The sequence below is a fragment of the Phodopus roborovskii genome, unplaced genomic scaffold (genome assembly GCF_943737965.1).
Source record: "Phodopus roborovskii unplaced genomic scaffold, PHOROB, whole genome shotgun sequence".
Lineage (NCBI taxonomy): Eukaryota > Metazoa > Chordata > Mammalia > Rodentia > Cricetidae > Phodopus > Phodopus roborovskii.
In genome coordinates this window covers 14,297,213-14,315,789 of record NW_026126563.1, presented here as the reverse complement: position 1 = coordinate 14,315,789, position 18,577 = coordinate 14,297,213, and the positions used below count along the sequence as shown (strand labels likewise).

The 18,577-nt window shown below is 42.0% G+C and overlaps 1 protein-coding gene across 2 annotated transcripts in view; it reads left to right on the top strand.

The window, feature by feature from the left end:
- Positions 1–18,577, top strand: part of Osbpl1a (oxysterol binding protein like 1A) — a 168,162-nt gene that overhangs the window by 33,282 nt on the left and 116,303 nt on the right. Inside the window, exons 1-8 of one of the 2 annotated variants that reach the window (XM_051202120.1) lie at positions 933–1,029; positions 3,033–3,094; positions 3,196–3,240; positions 4,819–4,892; positions 5,001–5,064; positions 7,437–7,535; positions 11,500–11,622; positions 17,599–17,680. In XM_051202120.1, the coding sequence (XP_051058077.1) occupies positions 960–1,029; positions 3,033–3,094; positions 3,196–3,240; positions 4,819–4,892; positions 5,001–5,064; positions 7,437–7,535; positions 11,500–11,622; positions 17,599–17,680 (619 nt within the window). In that variant the 5' untranslated portion in view covers positions 933–959. Of the gene's footprint in view, positions 1–932; positions 1,030–3,032; positions 3,095–3,195; positions 3,241–4,818; positions 4,893–5,000; positions 5,065–7,436; positions 7,536–11,499; positions 11,623–17,598; positions 17,681–18,577 lie in introns of those variants that run through there. The other variant, XM_051202119.1, reaches the window with a different exon arrangement.

The window sequence follows — 18,577 nt, the reverse complement described above, 5'->3', positions numbered from 1 at the left end:
GCCAACAGTGCCTTAGCCTGAGTGCAGTGTCTCTATCTCTTTAAGGACATCACAGTCTAGCACTAAAGAACACAGCCAAGCACATCACCATGATTTGGGGGGGGGTTATTTTATATGAGAAAAAAAATCACAAGCAAAACACACTAAAACATGACACTAAGTAGACTGCAGTAGGAACACTTGGCCATTTCCTGGACTGAAAGGAGAAAGCCAAGTCTTCCCTTGTTCTCCTTACTTTAGCTTGTAGACAAGCTAGGAAAGCCCGTGTTGGGTAATTCTGATTTTTCACTATTTTGAAAATATCTGTGAATGTCCAAAAAAATTGCCTCAAATAATGGACTTTGGGGTTTATACATCCTTTTTAGCAGTATGCAGATTTGAAGTTGCTTTCCTTTGAACGCTTTGTGTACACTTGTGATTCTCTTCCGGCCGTTCAGTGCTGACCTCGACACTGCTGTGCATGCGCAGGTGGGCGTGGCATCGAAAGGTTTTTAGGTTCCTAGTAAAAGTACTGTTGCCACTAACCTGGAATTTCCTTCTATGCAAATTAGTTAGAAGACATTTTTATTGAATATTCCCACCAGTGAACAAAGCAGCTTGCTTTATTTATTTATTTAGCTAGTTATTTTGAGGACTTTTTTTTTTTTTTTTTTGTAATTGCTGGTTGTAAGTAAGGAAAGGAGTCTGCTTGGTTAGTTCCAAATGTGCTTTCTAGAGTTCTTCTTGTGCCCGGCCCTGTAGACATGGAGTCTAGGGATGAAGCACTGAGATTTCATCTACTTGGCAGCAACTCAGAATTTATTTTTGGCATCAGGGTAAAATTCTATGAAAGAAATCATATTATCATTCCTTCCCTCCGCTGGGAGGATAGTTTCTCAAAAGTGCCCTGCAGATAGGATGAGAATAATAAAATTGGCAGACCGTTATCTTCCTAGGTGCTGTGTAGAAAAACCGAACTGATGACTGATTTCTCAGTGAACATTAAAAAGTTTTTCTCCTCACTGAAGAAGAGGATGTCAGCAGCCACAGGTGAACACATAAGCAGTTCTTTAAATCTCCCTCAGGACGAAGTCAAGCCCATTATCTTTTCCTAGATTAAAAGCAATGGCATTCCCCTTCCATCCCCTCCTACCCCCTGGATTGTCTTGAAGCCATTCTCAAGAGCCATTCCATACCGCTCCAGAGATCCAATCCATACCACTCCAGAGATCCATTTCATACCACTCCAGAGATCCATTCCATACCACTCCAAAGATCGAATCCATACCACTCCAAAGATCGAATCCATACTGCTCCAGAGATCCAATCCATACCGCTCCAGAGATCCAATCCATACTGCTCCAGAGATCCAATCCATACCGCTCCAGAGATCCAATCCATACTGCTCCAGAGATCCATTCCATACCACTCCAAAGATCGAATCCATACCACTCCAAAGATCGAATCCATACTGCTCCAGAGATCCAATCCATACTGCTTCAGAGATCCAATCCATACTGCTCCAGAGATCGAATCCATACTGTTCCAGAGATCCATTCCATACTGCTAGAGATCCAATCCATACCACTCCAGTGATTGAATCCATACCGCTCCAGGGATCGAATCCATACTCCTCCAGAGATCTAATCCATACTGTTCCAGAGACCCATTCCATACTGCTAGAGATCCATTTCATAACGCTCCAGAGATCCATTCCATACTGCTCCAGAGATTCATTCTGTACTGCTCTGGAGATCCAATCCATACTGCTTCAGAGATCCAATCCATACTGGTCTAGAGATCCATTCCATACCGCTCCAGAGATCCATTCTGTACTACTCCAGAGATCGGAATCCATACTGCTTCAGAGAGCCATTCCATACTGCTTCAGAGATCCGATCCATACCGCCCTGGAGATCTAATTTCATACCACTCCAGAAATCTATTCCATACTGCTCCAGAGATCCAATCCGTATTGGTCCAGAGATCCAATCTTTACCGCTCCGATCCATTCCATATTGTTCCGGAGATCCAATTCATACTGCTCCCTTGATAAGTAGTTTGGTATATTAATAAAAAAAAAAGTCTCCTTTAAACAATTTCATAGGCATGCAGTTTTCAGCATATTAAAGGCTATTTAATTATGCCCTTTAAATTAGAATTGTATTGTGTATAGATTGTATGGCATGTGAATTTCCATGCTGCTAAAAACCCTAAACACAGTAATAGTCAGTTAATATTGTAATTTCTCAAAATTGTGAAATAGCTAGTTTATACTTTTGAATATTTGACAGAAGCTTTTATCCTGTCTAGAAAACACAGCTTACTCATTGCGGTGCGTGGATCTGGCTCTGTGTGGCCTCTTCCCAAATCTCATGTCCTCTGTCTTGTGCTTCCCTTGGGGCCTTCATGTTAGCTGTTCCTTGTGTGTGTTCCTCCAGGATTCGTCTCTCACCTTCTCCCGGAGTGGTAGCTATCGCCTGTCAACTCTGTCATTAATTATATTAGCATACCATGGTGTATTACCTGTTATGTGACTTATGAGGAATTTGTTGATATCGCCTGTGTTGTTCATTGCTAAATCAACAGTGCCTTAAAATGGGGTTGGCACATAACAGAATTTCATGAGAAGAAATAGAAACAAATATGATCAATACATATCAGGTGTTTGATATTTTTAAAAAGAATTTAACAGTTAGCCAGAAGGTAACAGGTTAATATAAAGCTTAAAAGAATGACTATGAGACAATGAGTCTGTATTGTTTTTCACTGGCAAGCTTGTGGTAATTTGTTATTCAGTCAGAAAACTAACACAGTCATTTAAAGCCAAAAAAAAAAAAAAAAAAAAAAACGTGTTCTGAGGAGAATCAAATTTTATGACCTATCAGGAGGCCTTAAAGAATTGAGAGGGTGTCTTCTGACAGGTGATTTATTTTTATTTTTGTTGGTGGGGGAGGAGTTTTTGAAAGCACAACGGAGTATTATATGTTGGAGTTATAATAGTTTTCTTTGTGTAGTTTCTACAGTGACTTTTTCCCTTGTGTGTTACACAGATCAGAAACCTCTTGACCTTGCCCATGGCGCTGAAATGAAGCATCTTCTTGTTGGCAATAAGGTGTGTATTGACTAATTATATCCAGTCAGTAAGTTTTAGGAAGAAAGTGAATGAATGCCTAAGCTCTGCGGATACATCTTTAATGAAGCGTGTCTCCGCAGGTCGTCTACAAAGCACTGAGACGATACGAAGGTCCTCTCTGGAAGGTAGGATGCGATGGCTTTAATGAGGAAGCTGGAAGGATTCTTCATGTCTTTTCGGTGATTTCAGACATACAGCACGTCCCTGGCTGACAGTCTGTGTCTTAGTTAGGGTTTACTGTTGTTGTGAGGAGACACCGTGACCACGACAACTCTTACAAAGGAAATATTTAATGGAGGGGGCAGCTTATAGTTCAGAGGGTCGGTCCGTTGTTGGCGTGGCGGGGAGCCTGGCAGCTTGCAGGCCACAGGTGGTGCTGGGGCCAAGAGTACTACATTTTGTAGGCAACAGGAAGTCAACTGAGTCACACTGTGGTGTCCTAAGTGTAGGAAGCTCAAAGCCCACCCCCACAGTGACACCTCTTCCAGCAAGACCACACCTCCTCCCACAAGGCCATCCCTACTCCAGCAATGCCACATCGCCTAATCGTGCCACTCCCTAGGAGATTTCAGGATTATGGGGGTGGATTGCATTCAAACCTCCACAGGCTGGTTTGTGAGCTTTTGATTTTTAGTGCCATTCAAAGGATGTGCATTTGGTAGCCACTGTACTCTGATTAGTAATTTGGGGCTTATCTTAGCCTGGTAGTGCGCTGTGACATTCTTGTGCTACTGGCCAGTGGTAATGAACTGTGGGTCCCGGTCAGTCAAGTGGCCCTGAGGGCAGCAACCAGGATTGCACAGCACTGTGTCACCTTCATACTGTGCATAGTGTGTCATGTCTTTTTATCGCCCCACAGTGGTATGCATTGCCAGGCATGTGGAGACTGAGGAAGCGCTCCACTGGGCCTTTTTATTTATAGTGTTGTCAAGTCATAACGGGCTAACTGGGTTACCCCATCAGAAGCTGAGGAGGGTCTCTGTGGATGAGCGAGAGACCTCGGATCTTACATTGTAAGCCACTTCTGTACTATTGCATTTCAACAGGTTCCTTTTATTGTATCAATGTTTCATTTAGGCTGATTGTACTTTTAAAGTAAGTTTAACAGAGAGGGGTAGAGGAAAACATTTTTTTTCCTCACTAAGTCATAATTGCAATATGACTTTTGTTATAAACATCAGTCACGGTAAATTAGTTCCTGAATTGTCTAGGAAGGACATTTGCTATTTGTAAACATGTCTGTGTGTTTTAGAATTTAGTTGTTTTCTAGAATCAACCATGGTAGCACTTACTACTTACTGCTATGTCCATAAGCAGTCCCACTATATGGAATTTTTCTATGTAGCTGTATTATATAAAATGACTTTAGTTCATTCTCTTCTTTAGACATCCATTCACAATTCGGAGGAAATTGTGTTCAAGGCCCAGAACTGCTGTTTTCTGTAAAAAGCCCTGAATAGAACTGATAGAGTGTGGATTGTGACCTTCCCAGTGTGGCATTTGTGTGCCGTCCCCCGCCCTGTAGTGAGGAGTGTGTTCTCATCAGCGCATCTAGCATCTTAGCTCGGTTTTATCGCGGTTTATTGCTTAGTCCTGTCTAGGGGAAGGTCCCACACGTGTCTGTCTGAGCTCAGTTCTTTTCGTCATTTACATATTTGCATCCCAATGCATCAGCATAGAAAATCTTTGCCATTTCCCCGTAGAGCTCAAGATTTTTTGGCTGGAAGTTATTCTGGGTAGTGTTAGAACATGGAGTCCTTTCCTGGTATAGGAAACAGTGAGTATTATTCTTATACTTAATATATTTCAGAATATAAATTTTTAAAGTACTACAAGTTTTCATTTAGCTCTTTTTCTTTGTCTTAACTTAATTTTTGTTTTGAAGGCCTGATGCAGTCCATAATATTTACCGCCAGGGATGCAAACACCTGACCCAAGCAGTGTGCACGGTAAGAGGAGACAGTGTTTGTATAGATTGTGAAGTCAGTGCTGCAGTGGATTGTCCAATTATTGCAGACTCTGGAGATTCCATGGGATATATGTGTTTTTATACTTGAACAAGCGAAGTTAAAGAATCTGTTTCCATACACACACACACACACACACACACACACACACACACACACACACAATCACTCCTGTTTATTTCTGCTTATGGCATTAGAAACAGGACATGCAAAAAGCATCTAGACATGGTGGTCAACATTTTAGGTACAGGTACATCTTTCTTCATAGGCAAATCTGGAAGATGGAAGCTTCTCTGGGGCCGCAATAAAACTTACAGCCCATGTCAAAATTAGGGCCTGTAAGGTTTTTGTACTCACTTCCAGCTGCTTTATTTTTACTATCCCGTATTTACTGATTGGGCTGACCTGGAGCCGAGGCAAACTTAAGTCCAGTAAGTAGGGCTGTACTAGTAACGCAGCAGCCCACCTACCCTCCAGTGTACATCTCTTGCCTCTCCCATGTCAGTACTCTGGGAGTCAGAAGTACTCCCTGTCCCCACTTGAAAGGTTACAGGCTGAGTTAACTACCCCATCAATTCAGAACACCCTCGTGATGACCATGACTGAGTTGGTTCCATTCACAAGTCCTTATCTCTTGTCCACACTAGGCCTGTAGGCCTGTGAAATGCGAGGCTGCTCCTCCCCTGGCCTGTGTTTTCTGTTGGTGCCTTCCTGTTTGTTCCGACTCATGATTCTACTCCATATTCAGGGTTTTACTCTACTGGGGCCTTTTTAGTATTTCATTTTTCACAAACAACTTGTTAGTTTCTCGCCTCTCATTTCAACACTTCTGTCTTTAGCTTCTGTGGAATTGATTAGGTCCTGTTATGTTTATCTCTGCCGGTTCTATAACTTCTAATTTCTTACGCAGTGATCTGCTTCCAGCTTCATCTGTGAGAGATTCTCAGTATACTCACACTGTAAATAAATCAAGCCATGTTCAATTTCTGGTTTCCTAGGGTAAACACCTAGGTTGATTGAGATCTACAGTTAATCAGCCCTTTAAAAATTACAATAAAATATCTACTATTGACTATTTTAAATTGCATGGTTGAGTGACATTAAGTATACTGAATCATTCTGTTATTTTAAACAGCACCTAGCCCCAGAAAGTCTTTTCATGTACCCAAATTGCCTTAAACTCAGAGATCTGCCTGCCTCTGCCTTCCAAGTGCTGGGATTAAGTGTATACCACCACCTGCCCAGCCAACTTTTGGCATTTAATTAATCATTTTGAGTGTGTTTTGCTTACTTGCTTCCTCGTATTAGGTCACTTCCAATAGTATCCTTAGTATAATAAATGTTAATGTTCTGGAGAGTGGGTCTGTTGCCTGTCTTTACTGAGTGGTTTTCTTGGCTTGCTCTGGAGTGTAAACCCAGAGCAGAAGCTCTGATCTCAGTTCAGAGTGGCCTGGTCTGCGGATTGTTTTGAATCTGTGCTGTGTGTGTGTGGTTCACGGGTCGGATAGTGATGTGCACAGGCAGTCAGGGATCTCCAGACTGTCTTGGGGGATGGCCCTGCTCTCTACAGTGCTCTTGGCTGTCCGCCTTTGCCTTATTAATTTTCAGCTGTGCCCTTGTGGCTCTCATCTCCGTGTGTGGACCACAGGGGAAACACCCTGGGTGATGGGAATGACTTCCATAGCTCCTGACTGTGGCTCCTCCAGGGCAGTCCTTTCTCTTGTCTGGGGATGGTTATTGGCACTGCAGGTCTTCCTGTGGTTGGTTTTGCTCTGGGGGGTGGGGGGGAGGCAGCAGAGGTTTACAAAAATTGTCTCATAGTTGTTTTCTACTGGCATTCCTGAGGTAGGGCCTTGGAACAGACATCTGTCCTTTATACTTTAAAATCCCCTCCATTCCTACATTTTTTATTAAAAAATAATTATTTCTTGTTCATTTTACCTCCTTTACCACTCCTTCATCAACTTTATCTATCAATTTCTCCTGTATACTCAGCTCAGACATTTTCTAGCAAGAAAGAACTCACTCAAGAATGGTGTGAAGAAATTGGATCTTTGTTATGTAGAGGGTTATACAGCTCATGTACATACTAATTTATACTTACTGGAAAGGAAATCTAACTATACAAACTCAATGACCCACAAGTGCTTTCCTGGAGTGACCAAGGTGATGGCCAGATTGGCATAACCTGCAGCCCTCTGAGTCTCCTAGGTGGTCCCTTTTCCTGATTTTCAGATTGTTCAACTGAGTATTGTTGCATTGTGTTAATGTGTTACATTTTGTGATGGATAGATAATTTCAGGGACTTTGTTTTCCAGTGAGTGAGCATTGTTTTCTGACTTCTTTGTATCCAGGTGAAACCCACAGACAGCTACCTCTTCTCCATCAGGTGCTTTGACGACACGGTTCATGGCTTCAGGGTGCCCAAGAACAGCCTTCAGCAGTCAAGAGAGGTAATCCTGTGCATAGACGCTTTCCTGTGCATCGACCCTTTTATCTCTCCCTGAGCTCGAGAATATATCCTCGGTGTTAGCATCTAAGATCCTGTTGATTATACTTCTTAAAAACTCATCTAAGATAGCTCACGGGACAAAGATACTGGCCACCACACCTGATGATATACATTTCACCTCCAGGACCCATTGCTGTGACACACATGGGCTTAGGAATAAATGCATAAGTATAACTTAAGACTTCTATAATGATTAAGGCTTACTTGTTCATGTGTATGCGTGTGCATTGTGTGTGTGCGTGAGTGCAGCGGTGTGTGTGTGGAGATCACAGGACAACTTTTGGGAGTCAATTCTTATCTTCCACCTTGATGAAACAGGTTCGTTGTTTTTCCGCCATTCTGTGTACTCCAAGCTAGCTGGCCTCAGGCTTCCGGGTGATCCTCCTGCCTCCCTTTCCATCTTACTGTAGGAGTGTGGGGAATACAGATGTGATCCACCACATCCAGCTGGGTTCTAGGAATCATACTCAAGTTATGTGGCTTGTATAGTGAGTACACGAACCCCTGGAGCCATCTCAGCAGTCCCTACTATTTTTAAACATAGTTTTTGATGTATTTATTGTTGTGTTCTTTCTCACTTTGCGTGTATCTACACAATCATATGTGTGCAAGTGCATATGTGTGCATGTGGAGGACAGAGGAAACTGGGGTGTTGTTCCCCAGGGCCTGGACACCATCTTTTGGCAAGAGGATCTGACTGACCTGAAAACTTGGTGCTTGCCCATTGGAGGAGACAAGCCAGGGACCCCGAGGGATGCACCTGTCTTAAGCCTGTCTGGCTTTTTGCTGACATTGAATTCAGGTCATCCTTGTGAAGGTGCAGTGTTGTGTTAGCTCCCCACCCCAGTGACACTTTTACTGGGAATACTCATATGAAGCTTTTAAAGATTGACATGGGAGATTTAGTTGTTACAACTAAAACAAGTAGATATTTTCTGTTTATAAGTTTTTATTTTATTTTAGCTCATACTGATTTGGGGGGTGGAGATTAAATGCTTGTTTAAAAGCATAGCCCTTAATTTATAAGAAAATTACGGCATGTAAAAAAAAAAATTGCCCAGCAATGTGCAGTTTGTATGTCAGAGAATATGGGGTGGAATCCAATAGTTGCGAGTCTAATTGCAGTATCGGCTACTTCACCCTCACCCAGTTCTTCCCAGAATCCTCCTCACCTCCCCACCCACCACCTTTAACACTTTCTCTCTCAGGTCTGGGCTGCGTGGAATTTCTGGCTGTTATGAATAGAGCTGCAGCAAACATGGATGAGCCAGTGTCTCTGTCGTATACTACTGAGACTTTACCTGGATGAGCCAGTGTCTCTGGTACACTATTGAGATTTTGGGGTCTGTGTCTAAGAGGGTATAGCTGTGTATTGAGTAGGTCTATTCCCAGTTGATACACCAGCAATGCATTACACACCTTTCCCTGCATCCTCACCAGCTCCAGGAGTCATTTGTGTTTTTGGTCATAGCCATCGTGACAGTGTAAGATGGGGTCTCAAAGTTGTTACGACTGTGTTTTCCTGATAAGGAAGGGTGCTGAACATTTCTGTGTCTCTCAGCCTGTGTACATCACCCTTTGAGAAGTCTTAGTTCTGTAAAACCCGTTTTCATAAAATGGGGTATTTGTTCTTCTTGCTCCCCCCCCCCCCCCCGTGTGTGTTGTTGTATTTTTTTGAGACAGGGTCTCTAGGGATGGGAGACTCGCAGCTCTGGATCCGGGTCTGTGGGAGCTGGCCTGGTCAGCTCTCCAGCTTTCCTTCCCTGTCATGCCTGGGCCAGCCCTGCAGCACTGCTCAGCTGGCTCCCCCAGTGCAGCCTGCAGCAAGGAGCGGGGCCAGTTCTCCTGATCTCAGCCCTGCTGACATCTTCTTCCTTCTCCATTCTCATTGTTTGTAAATTTCATCGTTTGTAGTGCTCTGCATTTCCTGGTTGGTTTGTGTCGGGAAGTTTTTAGATTTAACATTCTCACTGACTGAGGTGATTTCTTCTGCTTTGTCTCCAACACCTGAGATTCTCTCTTGCATCTCTTGCACTCTGTTGGTGAGGTTTACCTTCGAGGTTTTTGTTTGACTTCCTAAATTGTTCATTTCCAATTGTATTTCCACTTGGGTTTTCTTTAGTGATTCTATTTTTTTTTTAAAAACAAAATTCTTCTCTCATGTCCTGAATTGGTTTCATTGTTTCCTTCAGCTGTTTGTGTGGTTGTGTGGATATTTTTTTTTTTAATCATTATTTATCTATTTATTTATTTATTTATTTATTTATTTATTTATTTATTTATTCTGTAGTCTTCATACCCTCTTTAAGTCCCTTAAGCTTCAGCTATATTGCATTTTTCAAGGCCTACAGCAACAGGGTAGCTGGCTTCTAGTGGAGACACATTGTTTCAACTGCTCATGCTCAGGCTGGGGACCTTGCATCTTGAGTTGTTTCTAGGTGTCTGTATCTCCTCTTTTTGTGTGGCTGTCCTTTCTTTGGTTACTGTTGTCATCTCTGGATCCTGGGCAAATGTTGTGGCTGTGGTGACCCTGGCAGAGAGTGCTCTGTAAGTCAGCAAGTGGCAAGTAATGGAGATCGAAGACTAGGAGCAAAGGCTGACAGCGGGTCTCAACCTCCCTAATGCCCTCATGTTGTGGTGACCCCCAACCATACAATTATTTTTGTTTCTACTTCATAACTGTAATTTGCTAATGCTATGAATCATAATGTCTGATATACATGATATCTGACCTCTGTGAAAGGGTTTGACACCCTTCCCCAAAGGGGTCTTGACCCAGAGTCTGAGAACTGCTGTACTAGAAACCCAGAGTCTGTACCAAGAGATGGAATCTTCCAGCAATCAATGTGTGTGTGTGTGTGTGTGTGTGCGCGCGCGCATGCATGCACACACGTCTGCTCATGTGTCCACACATGTGCCTGTGTGGTTTGGGGTGGGTTGGGATGGGGTGTGGTGTGGAGGGGTGGTTTCTGCATGCAAGTTGCTACATAACTAAGTAAATTTGGAGAGATTGTAATGGGGGGGGGCAGGAAGGATAGTAAGAATCACATATCTGAGTCTCAGCACAGAGTGGACACTGGGCATTTTTGGTAGTAAGTGTTTTGGGGATGCCATCTAACACAGAGGAATGGAAATGGGCCGTAAGAGAAGACTGAGATAAGATGAGAAAGCTAAGCCTGCTTTGAGCAGCTCTGTACTCAAACCGGGATCCACTTGGCCTGGATTCTTAGTTCAGTGACTTAATGGGACGTCCACATTTCTCAAAGCAGAATTCATAGCCTTAGATGGTATTTATTTGTTTGCTTAGAAAACCTGGTAAAGTGTTTAAAGAGTCTTTTCCCAAAATGATTTGCCTTGGTTCAGCCAGGAGTCCTAAATAATTGAAATGATCACTGTCTCTTAGTATTTCACAGGGTTCTAAGAACTGACCACACACAATTCTATAAAGAAACAAGGAAGCAGTTTTAGTCCATTTCTTTCCAAACTAATTTTCTTTATAAAATTTATAAGTATGAAATCATCATGCATTTGACTTTCTTATGATGATCCAAGTATACTATGTGTAATTAATGTTAAGTTTGTAATACTGTGGTTTATTGCTGTGCATTGAATTATTCAACAGTGTTGGAAACCAGTCATTTTAACTGAAAAGAATTTCCTTCATTGCTTAACTTCTTTAATATGTGAGTACTAATTAGTACATATATGTGTAGAGGGTATTTTTAAAGTATTTGGACTGTCTTTTTATGCAGACAGGTCACAGGCAAGCAACATTCAAAATGTCACTTTGAGAGCTTTTTTTTTTTTTTTTCCTAGTTATTTCTTCTATGTAAATTTTATGCTTTATATATTATTACTATTTCTTCGGAGTAATAATGTTTTTATGTATTCTTGGGTTGTTTCAGAAGTGGCTGGAAGCCATCGAGGAACACTCTGCGTACAGCACTCACTACTGTTCCCAGGACCAGGTGACAGATGAGGAAGAGGAAGATGCGGTTTCTCCCATGGACCTGAAGGAGTCCTTAGAGGTGAGCAGACACTGTTCATCCTGTATATCTGACTCAAGCATGCTTTCTGGAAGTTATGACTGCTAACAATAGAAATGATGTTGCTCTTTGTCTAGCTGCATTCTACTGACACACCTCTGCTATGATAGTACTATAAAGTGTCTTGGTGAAGATGCTGTGATGCTATGCATCTGTTTTATGTTAGACACAGTTGTATTTGCCTCCAGGAGGTGGTAAATGTGGAGCCTGACTTGCTTCCCCTTTATGACTTCACTGCATATTTCAGAGTTTCAATAATGCAACCATAGTGACACATTTCTTGGTGAGTGGTTTCATTTAAAACTGCTTGCAATATGTATTGGCCACTGCTTAGGGATAGGGTAAAGCATACGTAATGAGAAGAGCCATCCTTATCTGAAGTGACCACACTACCTTATCCATTCCTGACAGTAGGTATTTTGCGGGAAACAGATGCCAGTTACTTTTCAGGCTGTATCTTTTAAATACACCTTGTTTGTCATGAATGTTGGTGGATCTGGGGGAGTTAGAACTACAAGGGATGCCTGTTTCATGTTAAATATTTATCTCAAAGCACATGGATTTTCCTATTAAATTTAACCATATGAAAATTAAGTGGATCATTTAAAGGATTTGCATGTTTTTAAATAAACAAGGCTAATGAACTTAAGTTTACTAATGTCTGCAGACTTTCACTGACATTAGAGCCTCTAGTCTCAGATAAACAAAGAATGTTAGGCTCCATCATTTCTCATTTTAATTTATGACAGAGCATCAGGGAATTTGAACTCATCTGTGCTTTCTGATGATATCTGCTAAACTTTGTTAGTGATTGCTTTATCTGTACTATTTTAAAGTATATATGAAATATAATAGCGACAAACATAATTCTTGGACCAGTGAATTTTACAAAAATAACATCTACCAGAACATTTAGAATAACGACATCAAAACTTAGAAAGTTGGTGCTGGAGAGAGAGTTTAGAGGTTAAGAGTACTTGCTGTTCTTGCAGAGGGCCAGAGTGGAGATCTAACCCTTGTAGCTGGTAATGCCAGCTCTAGGGAATCCAGTGCACATCATATATAGGAAGACACACCTACACATAAATAAAAACAAATCTTTTTAAAATGAGACTTGGGAAAAAAGGGAAGATTTAAATACATGGCTAAGTGTCAAGTAAAAAATTAAAAATTATGATAAATGCTTCAAAATTTAGTCAATATTTCCTAAATGAAAAGAATGCCTTCCTATTTATTTGCCTTCAATATGAGTGATAAAATATATATGGATTTACAAAGCAAGCATTATCTTCTAGAATTATGGTAATTTGAACAATTTGAAATGAGAGCTATAAGTAAAATGAAAGCATACTATCTTATTAAAACACATGAATAAAGACAAATTTTTAAAATTATATTTTTCAAATTTCAAGCAAGATGTCAGTTCAGTTCTACATTGTATTTTATTCCGTTTTAAACATTGTTTTTCTTTCAACTTCAAAACCATCAAGTTGTTTCCTTAAGCTGTGTGTAGTAGGTGTCTGACGTCAGTGAGAATCTGGCCAGTATGAGTGAGGTATGTTCAGGTGCTGTAGGCTCCAGGCATCTCTGTCAGTGGAGTTTGCATGGGAATGCGAGAGCTCTGATTCTTAGTGTCTGGACCCTTGTTCAAAATGGATGAAATCTAAAATGTTCTTTCAGTGTTTGCATGTAGCCTAGGCAGAATTACTCAAGTTGCTTTGACCCTTGAGTGAAGTTAAAGGAAATTCTGGGGGTCAGATGATGGAGCAAATTTATTCTTGGTTTGTGTGGACACAGTGAGGGAGTTAGGTGCCGGAGACTGGGCTAACATAGTCGATAGTCATCTGCTTTAACTGCACACTATTCTTAAGGAGTACATTTATAACAAGGGTGGGGTGTGGTGCTCTATTGGAAAGGTAACCATGTTCTGTGACACTGTGGTCTCCTTTGTCATCCTCAGACCCCTAAAGAGGCAGAAGCTTTTCTTTTGGCCTGTGCCATTGCCTTTAGAGGTTAAGGAGAACAGAAGCAAGTGTACCCTTAGGAGAGGCCTTTGGTCCATGTCAGGGTGTCTCAGAGAACGGCCTCACAGAGGAAGCTAAGCTCCGTACTGCTTTGCAGTGCCCAGCCTCATACGGCTGTTCCTTCCTGTTTAGATTAATAAAAGCACAGTAAGATTTCACTAACTCACTTCAGCTGTTTTTGAAATAGAATGTTGCTGTGTAGCCCAGGCTAGCTTTGACCTGGCCTTGGCTTGCTGAATGCTGGCATTGCAGGCATAGCTGTCACACGTGGCTCAGAACCATCTCAAGTGCTGGGGTGCAAGCAGTCAGAGGATGTTTCTCTCATCACGAGAATCCCCAGTGGACAGCAGTGGCAGGGACTCATGGGTACCTTGGCGGTGCTAACCATATGACGGTTGTTTGGTGATGACACCTTAGTTCTTGAGGACCTCAACTGTAATTGTGAAATACAAAATAAGTAACAGAGAATGCTAAATTTAAGCCAAATGAAGGAATGATATGAGTTTATTTCTTTAGTTAAGTGATTCTTCACTAAAATGGACATACAGAAAGGTGCATATGCACACGCTGAGGGTGGATAAGGATAGTGCGTCAAGACTTGATACACTGATGAACTTCAGGGACACGGCCTGCAAAGAGCAGGAAGTCAGGTAGAGTGGCGCATGCCCGGAATCCCAGCACCCAGGAGGCTAAGAAAGCAGGTTACCCAGAGCTTGAGGGTAGCCTGGGCTACACAGTGATTTCAGGCCAACCTGGGTTACATTTCGACCCTGCCTCAGAAAATCAGAAACAAACAAACAAACGCTTCTACTTTGGAGAAAAGAAATTCAGACAGTGGGATGTACACATACACAGTTGTGTGGGTGTAGAGTAACTCTGGAAAGAGGAGAAGTTAGCAGTTTCCTCTTTTGGACAGGAAACAGGGCAAACAGGCTCCAGGGACAACAGTATGTGTATGAGGGAGAATTACTTTTCTTTCCAGATAATTTTAGTTTTTATTTTTCTGTGAATATCTATTACAACATAAAACATTAAGACAACTGCAGGGCCAGACTAGTCACCAGGCACCAGAAAAATAAAAATGCGCCATGGCTTCTTCATGCAAGGGAAGATGGAGCCTGGAACTGGCCTTGAGGTAGACCTGGCTGGAGTTAGGAAGCTTGCAAATGACCACTGGACACCACTCTCCATGGGTTTAGTGTCTGCAAAGGTTAGGATATACAGTCTATTATAATTTTTTAAGGATTAAAAATTTTGAACAATGTGTGACCCCTCCACCTGTCAAGACAGAGACCTTGCCCATCACCTCATAACTTTCCCTGGTCCCGTCTCTGGCTATTGGTGCTCACGTAGTGTTAGCACCACTGTTAGTATTGTTAGAAGCACTGCCAGTTTCCTGTTCTCGAGTGCATTGGAAGAGAGCCGTCTAGTCCGTACCCTCCCTGGGTGGGAACAGAGCTGTACAGTCAGTCCATACCCTCCCTTCCCTGGGTTGCCTATTTCCCTGTAGTGTGTGTATTAGAAGTTGCTTTTTGTTGCTAAGTTCTAAGTACTGTGCTTCAGTTCTTAATCCCATGCGGACTCCAGCAAATATCTTGGATGTAGCTCCTACCCACTCCACTCCTGTCTTGCTGCTCACTCCCTTGAATCAGTGTTAAGTGACCTTTGTAGTCAGGACAGGGTAGATTAGTGCCACCCTGTGTGGACAAACATTGGAATGGTAGACGCGTGCTGTAGTAGGCTGCTCACTGGGAGCTGACTGGTGCCCTGGGGCTCTGAGCTTATGGTGCCACCCTTGTTATGTAGGTACGCTGCCCAGATAACTTGGATAAGTTAAAAATGTAGTCAGATGTTAATATTACAATAATGTTTACAGTGGGACTCCAGTTATATAGTGAATAAATCACTCCACTCTCCCTGGCTAAGGTTAATGGTGTAGAAGTTAAAAATGAGGCACCATGACAGATATCACGAAGTGTTCACGAGCACTACTTTTGATACATGGTCTCAGTGTATGGACCAGGCTGGGCAAGAATCCATGACGATGTGGTCTTAGCTTCTTCCTCAGAGCCAGGACTGACAGGTGTGTGGTTACAGCCGACCCCAGAAGACTTTTGTTTGCTTTTTTCTCTTTATAATAATCAATGGGGGTGATGGCAAATTAAAGAATGTACTTTACTATAATGAAAACTGCCTTCTTTTGTGTTACTCAAGAGTTATGTTGATGCTGGTGCACATGGACTCTTCTTTAGCTGTTATGTCCCTTTTAAACCACTGAGCCAAGAAGCATTTTTAAAAAGCTTTGCGTTGACGTAAATATGCCAAGTGAGGATGTGTGTGACTCCAGTGTTCACAGATGGCACTGTGCGGGGTCGGGTTCACCTGGCTGTGACCCGGGAGCTGAGCTGTGCACTAGATCAGGGGTCTGCAGACGGAGCCGGTGCTCCATAGCCAGCTGGCTCCATGTGAAGGCAGTGAGTAAGCAGTGGCATTGACTTGGCCGTGAGCAGGAATAATAAATAATGTGCGTAGTGTGATAATGGTCTTCTATTAATATGTCAAGAGTGGCGCATTTAGTTGCAGCGAGAGTTTCTGGAGGGAGTTCCCACTTTTCAACCTGTACTCACAGGCAATGTCTGAGAAAATGAGCAGCAAACCTCGATATGGTTTTAAATTACACAGTATAAGCATTCCTCTTCTGATAAATAAATAAACATGTGTTATATTTAGATGTCATTAGGAGTCTCCAAACAGAAGGGATAAATACACATTTAAGAGAGAACATTGTCTGTCACTAATGTGGTCCCATTAATAACTCTGCTGTGGTTGGGTTGAGCTTTATAAGAGCTAAAATATTTATAACGGGAAGTAGAAAAGAGTATCACCTTGGCTCATAGCTACACTAATTTAGATCTGAATAAGCAAATGTCTTGTGATGGGCCAGTTGAGGTTATGAGTACAGAGTAAGGAAGGTGAGTCCATTACTCTGCCCACTGTAGCGATTGTAACACTTACAAAGTCCTGGTTTGCAGAATAAGAACTTTTAGTTACCGTAGCCCAGCGATTCCAGTATGATTTTCTTCCTTATTCTTTTTGTTATGCAAAACCAGCATAAAGCTGACCGTGTTTGCACTTTGTTCTTTGAATCTGCTCTAGGTTGGGACACAAGTTAGATGATGGATTTTTGTATTCACATTTTATTTCTAGGGATCTTACTGTGAAGAAATTTAAAATTTCAAGGGAGACTGCTCTTCATAATTAACTTTACCATATTTTCATAAACTTTGGCTTAGTTAAGAAAATGTCCAGCTTGGTCTGATGGTGTAGGTGGTGGCAGTATGTATTTAAAATGCTGAATGAAAAATCAGCTTGTGATTTCCAAGTGTTAGGACCATCTGGATTTTTTTAAAACAAAAAACAGTTTTAAAATGTATCCTTAAGGAATGCGTTTTATAGCTGGGTGGTGGTGGTGTGTGCCATTAATCCCAGCAACTGGGAGGCAGAGGCAGGTGGAGCTCTGTGTGTTCAAAGCCAGCCTAGTCTATAAAGTGAGCGTCAGACAGGAAACCCTGTCTTGAAAAACCAAAAGAAAAGAAAAAAAAAAAAAGAAAGAAAGAAAAGAAAAGAAAAGAAAAGAAAAGAAAAAAAGAAAGAAAAGAAAAAGTAGAAATGCATTTTGTAATTAGTTAACTCTGCATATGCATGGTGTGACAAGAGAGCATTATGAATCAGTGCAGTTGAGTAGTGGATGTGTTTGGAATTAAATACTTGTCCTTATTAAACTACTTCATGAAATGCTTCATCTGTATCCTCTTCCTCTTGAAAACATTCTTATGTGTCTGAATTGCAAGTTTTGATAGAAACATTAATGCATAGGTAATTTTGAAAGTCCTGTGTTGGTTTGTTTTAATTTTGCCTTTTTTTTTTCTTTCAGAGAGCACAAACATGTCAACAGAGACTAGATAAGGAAATTTACAACTTTATCAAAATGATTAAGGAGTGCGATGTGGCCAAAGGTAAGGAAACAGAGAGAGAGAGAGAGACAGAGAGAGAGAGAGAGAGAGAGAGAGAGAGAGAGAGATTACCCTAGACCCCCCCACTCTTGACCCTCTGTCAAACTGTGTGACTGCACACTTTATTTAGACTTTGTGTGGCAAGGGGTAGCAGAGACACCATGAGTACTTGTTTGTGCCAGAACTTGTATGGAGGACAGAGGACAGCTTGTAGGAGTCAGTTCTTTCCTTCTATCAAGTGAATCCAGGCAAGTGGCACTTGGGTTGTTAGCCTTGGCCACAGGTACCTTTATCCACCAAGCTCTCTGACCACTGAGTCATCTCAGCAGCTCCTATTTTTTTTTCTTATTTTGGTAGCACCACTTTGAAAAACCCTAGATTGATGCTCTCTTTTGTACCTGTGCTGGTGTGTCCTCTGTGCCTATTCTGCCATGCTTTGTGGAGCAAAGTTTTATTATTGAGACCGCTGATAGATTCAGCAATCGCAATGGCCTCTCAAGGGATGGATGCAGGGAACGGGAGAAGTAGACCAGGGGTTTATCTCTACTCCCTCTGTAACAGGACAAAACGGTTTGCATCTTGGTGAGTGCACAGACCCATAGCACAATCAGATGCGAGTAGAGGTTTATCTTTGAGGAAGGAGAGCACAGGCATTGTTTGAGCATAGTGCTGACCTTGAACAAAGAACGTTTATCAGCAGACCCGCAGGCACGTGCTCATATAGGAATGCACATGTAGGGTGGGCACATTCCTGAGCATGCTCTTTCTGTTTCACATGCTTGGTGCAGAAAGGGAATCTGGAAGACTCATTTCTGCGGTGGGCAAAGGATTTAGCATTATGGGCAAGGTTCTCTCCAGGTCCTACAAAGGATGAGCCACAGTGATGTGGTAATTATGGCT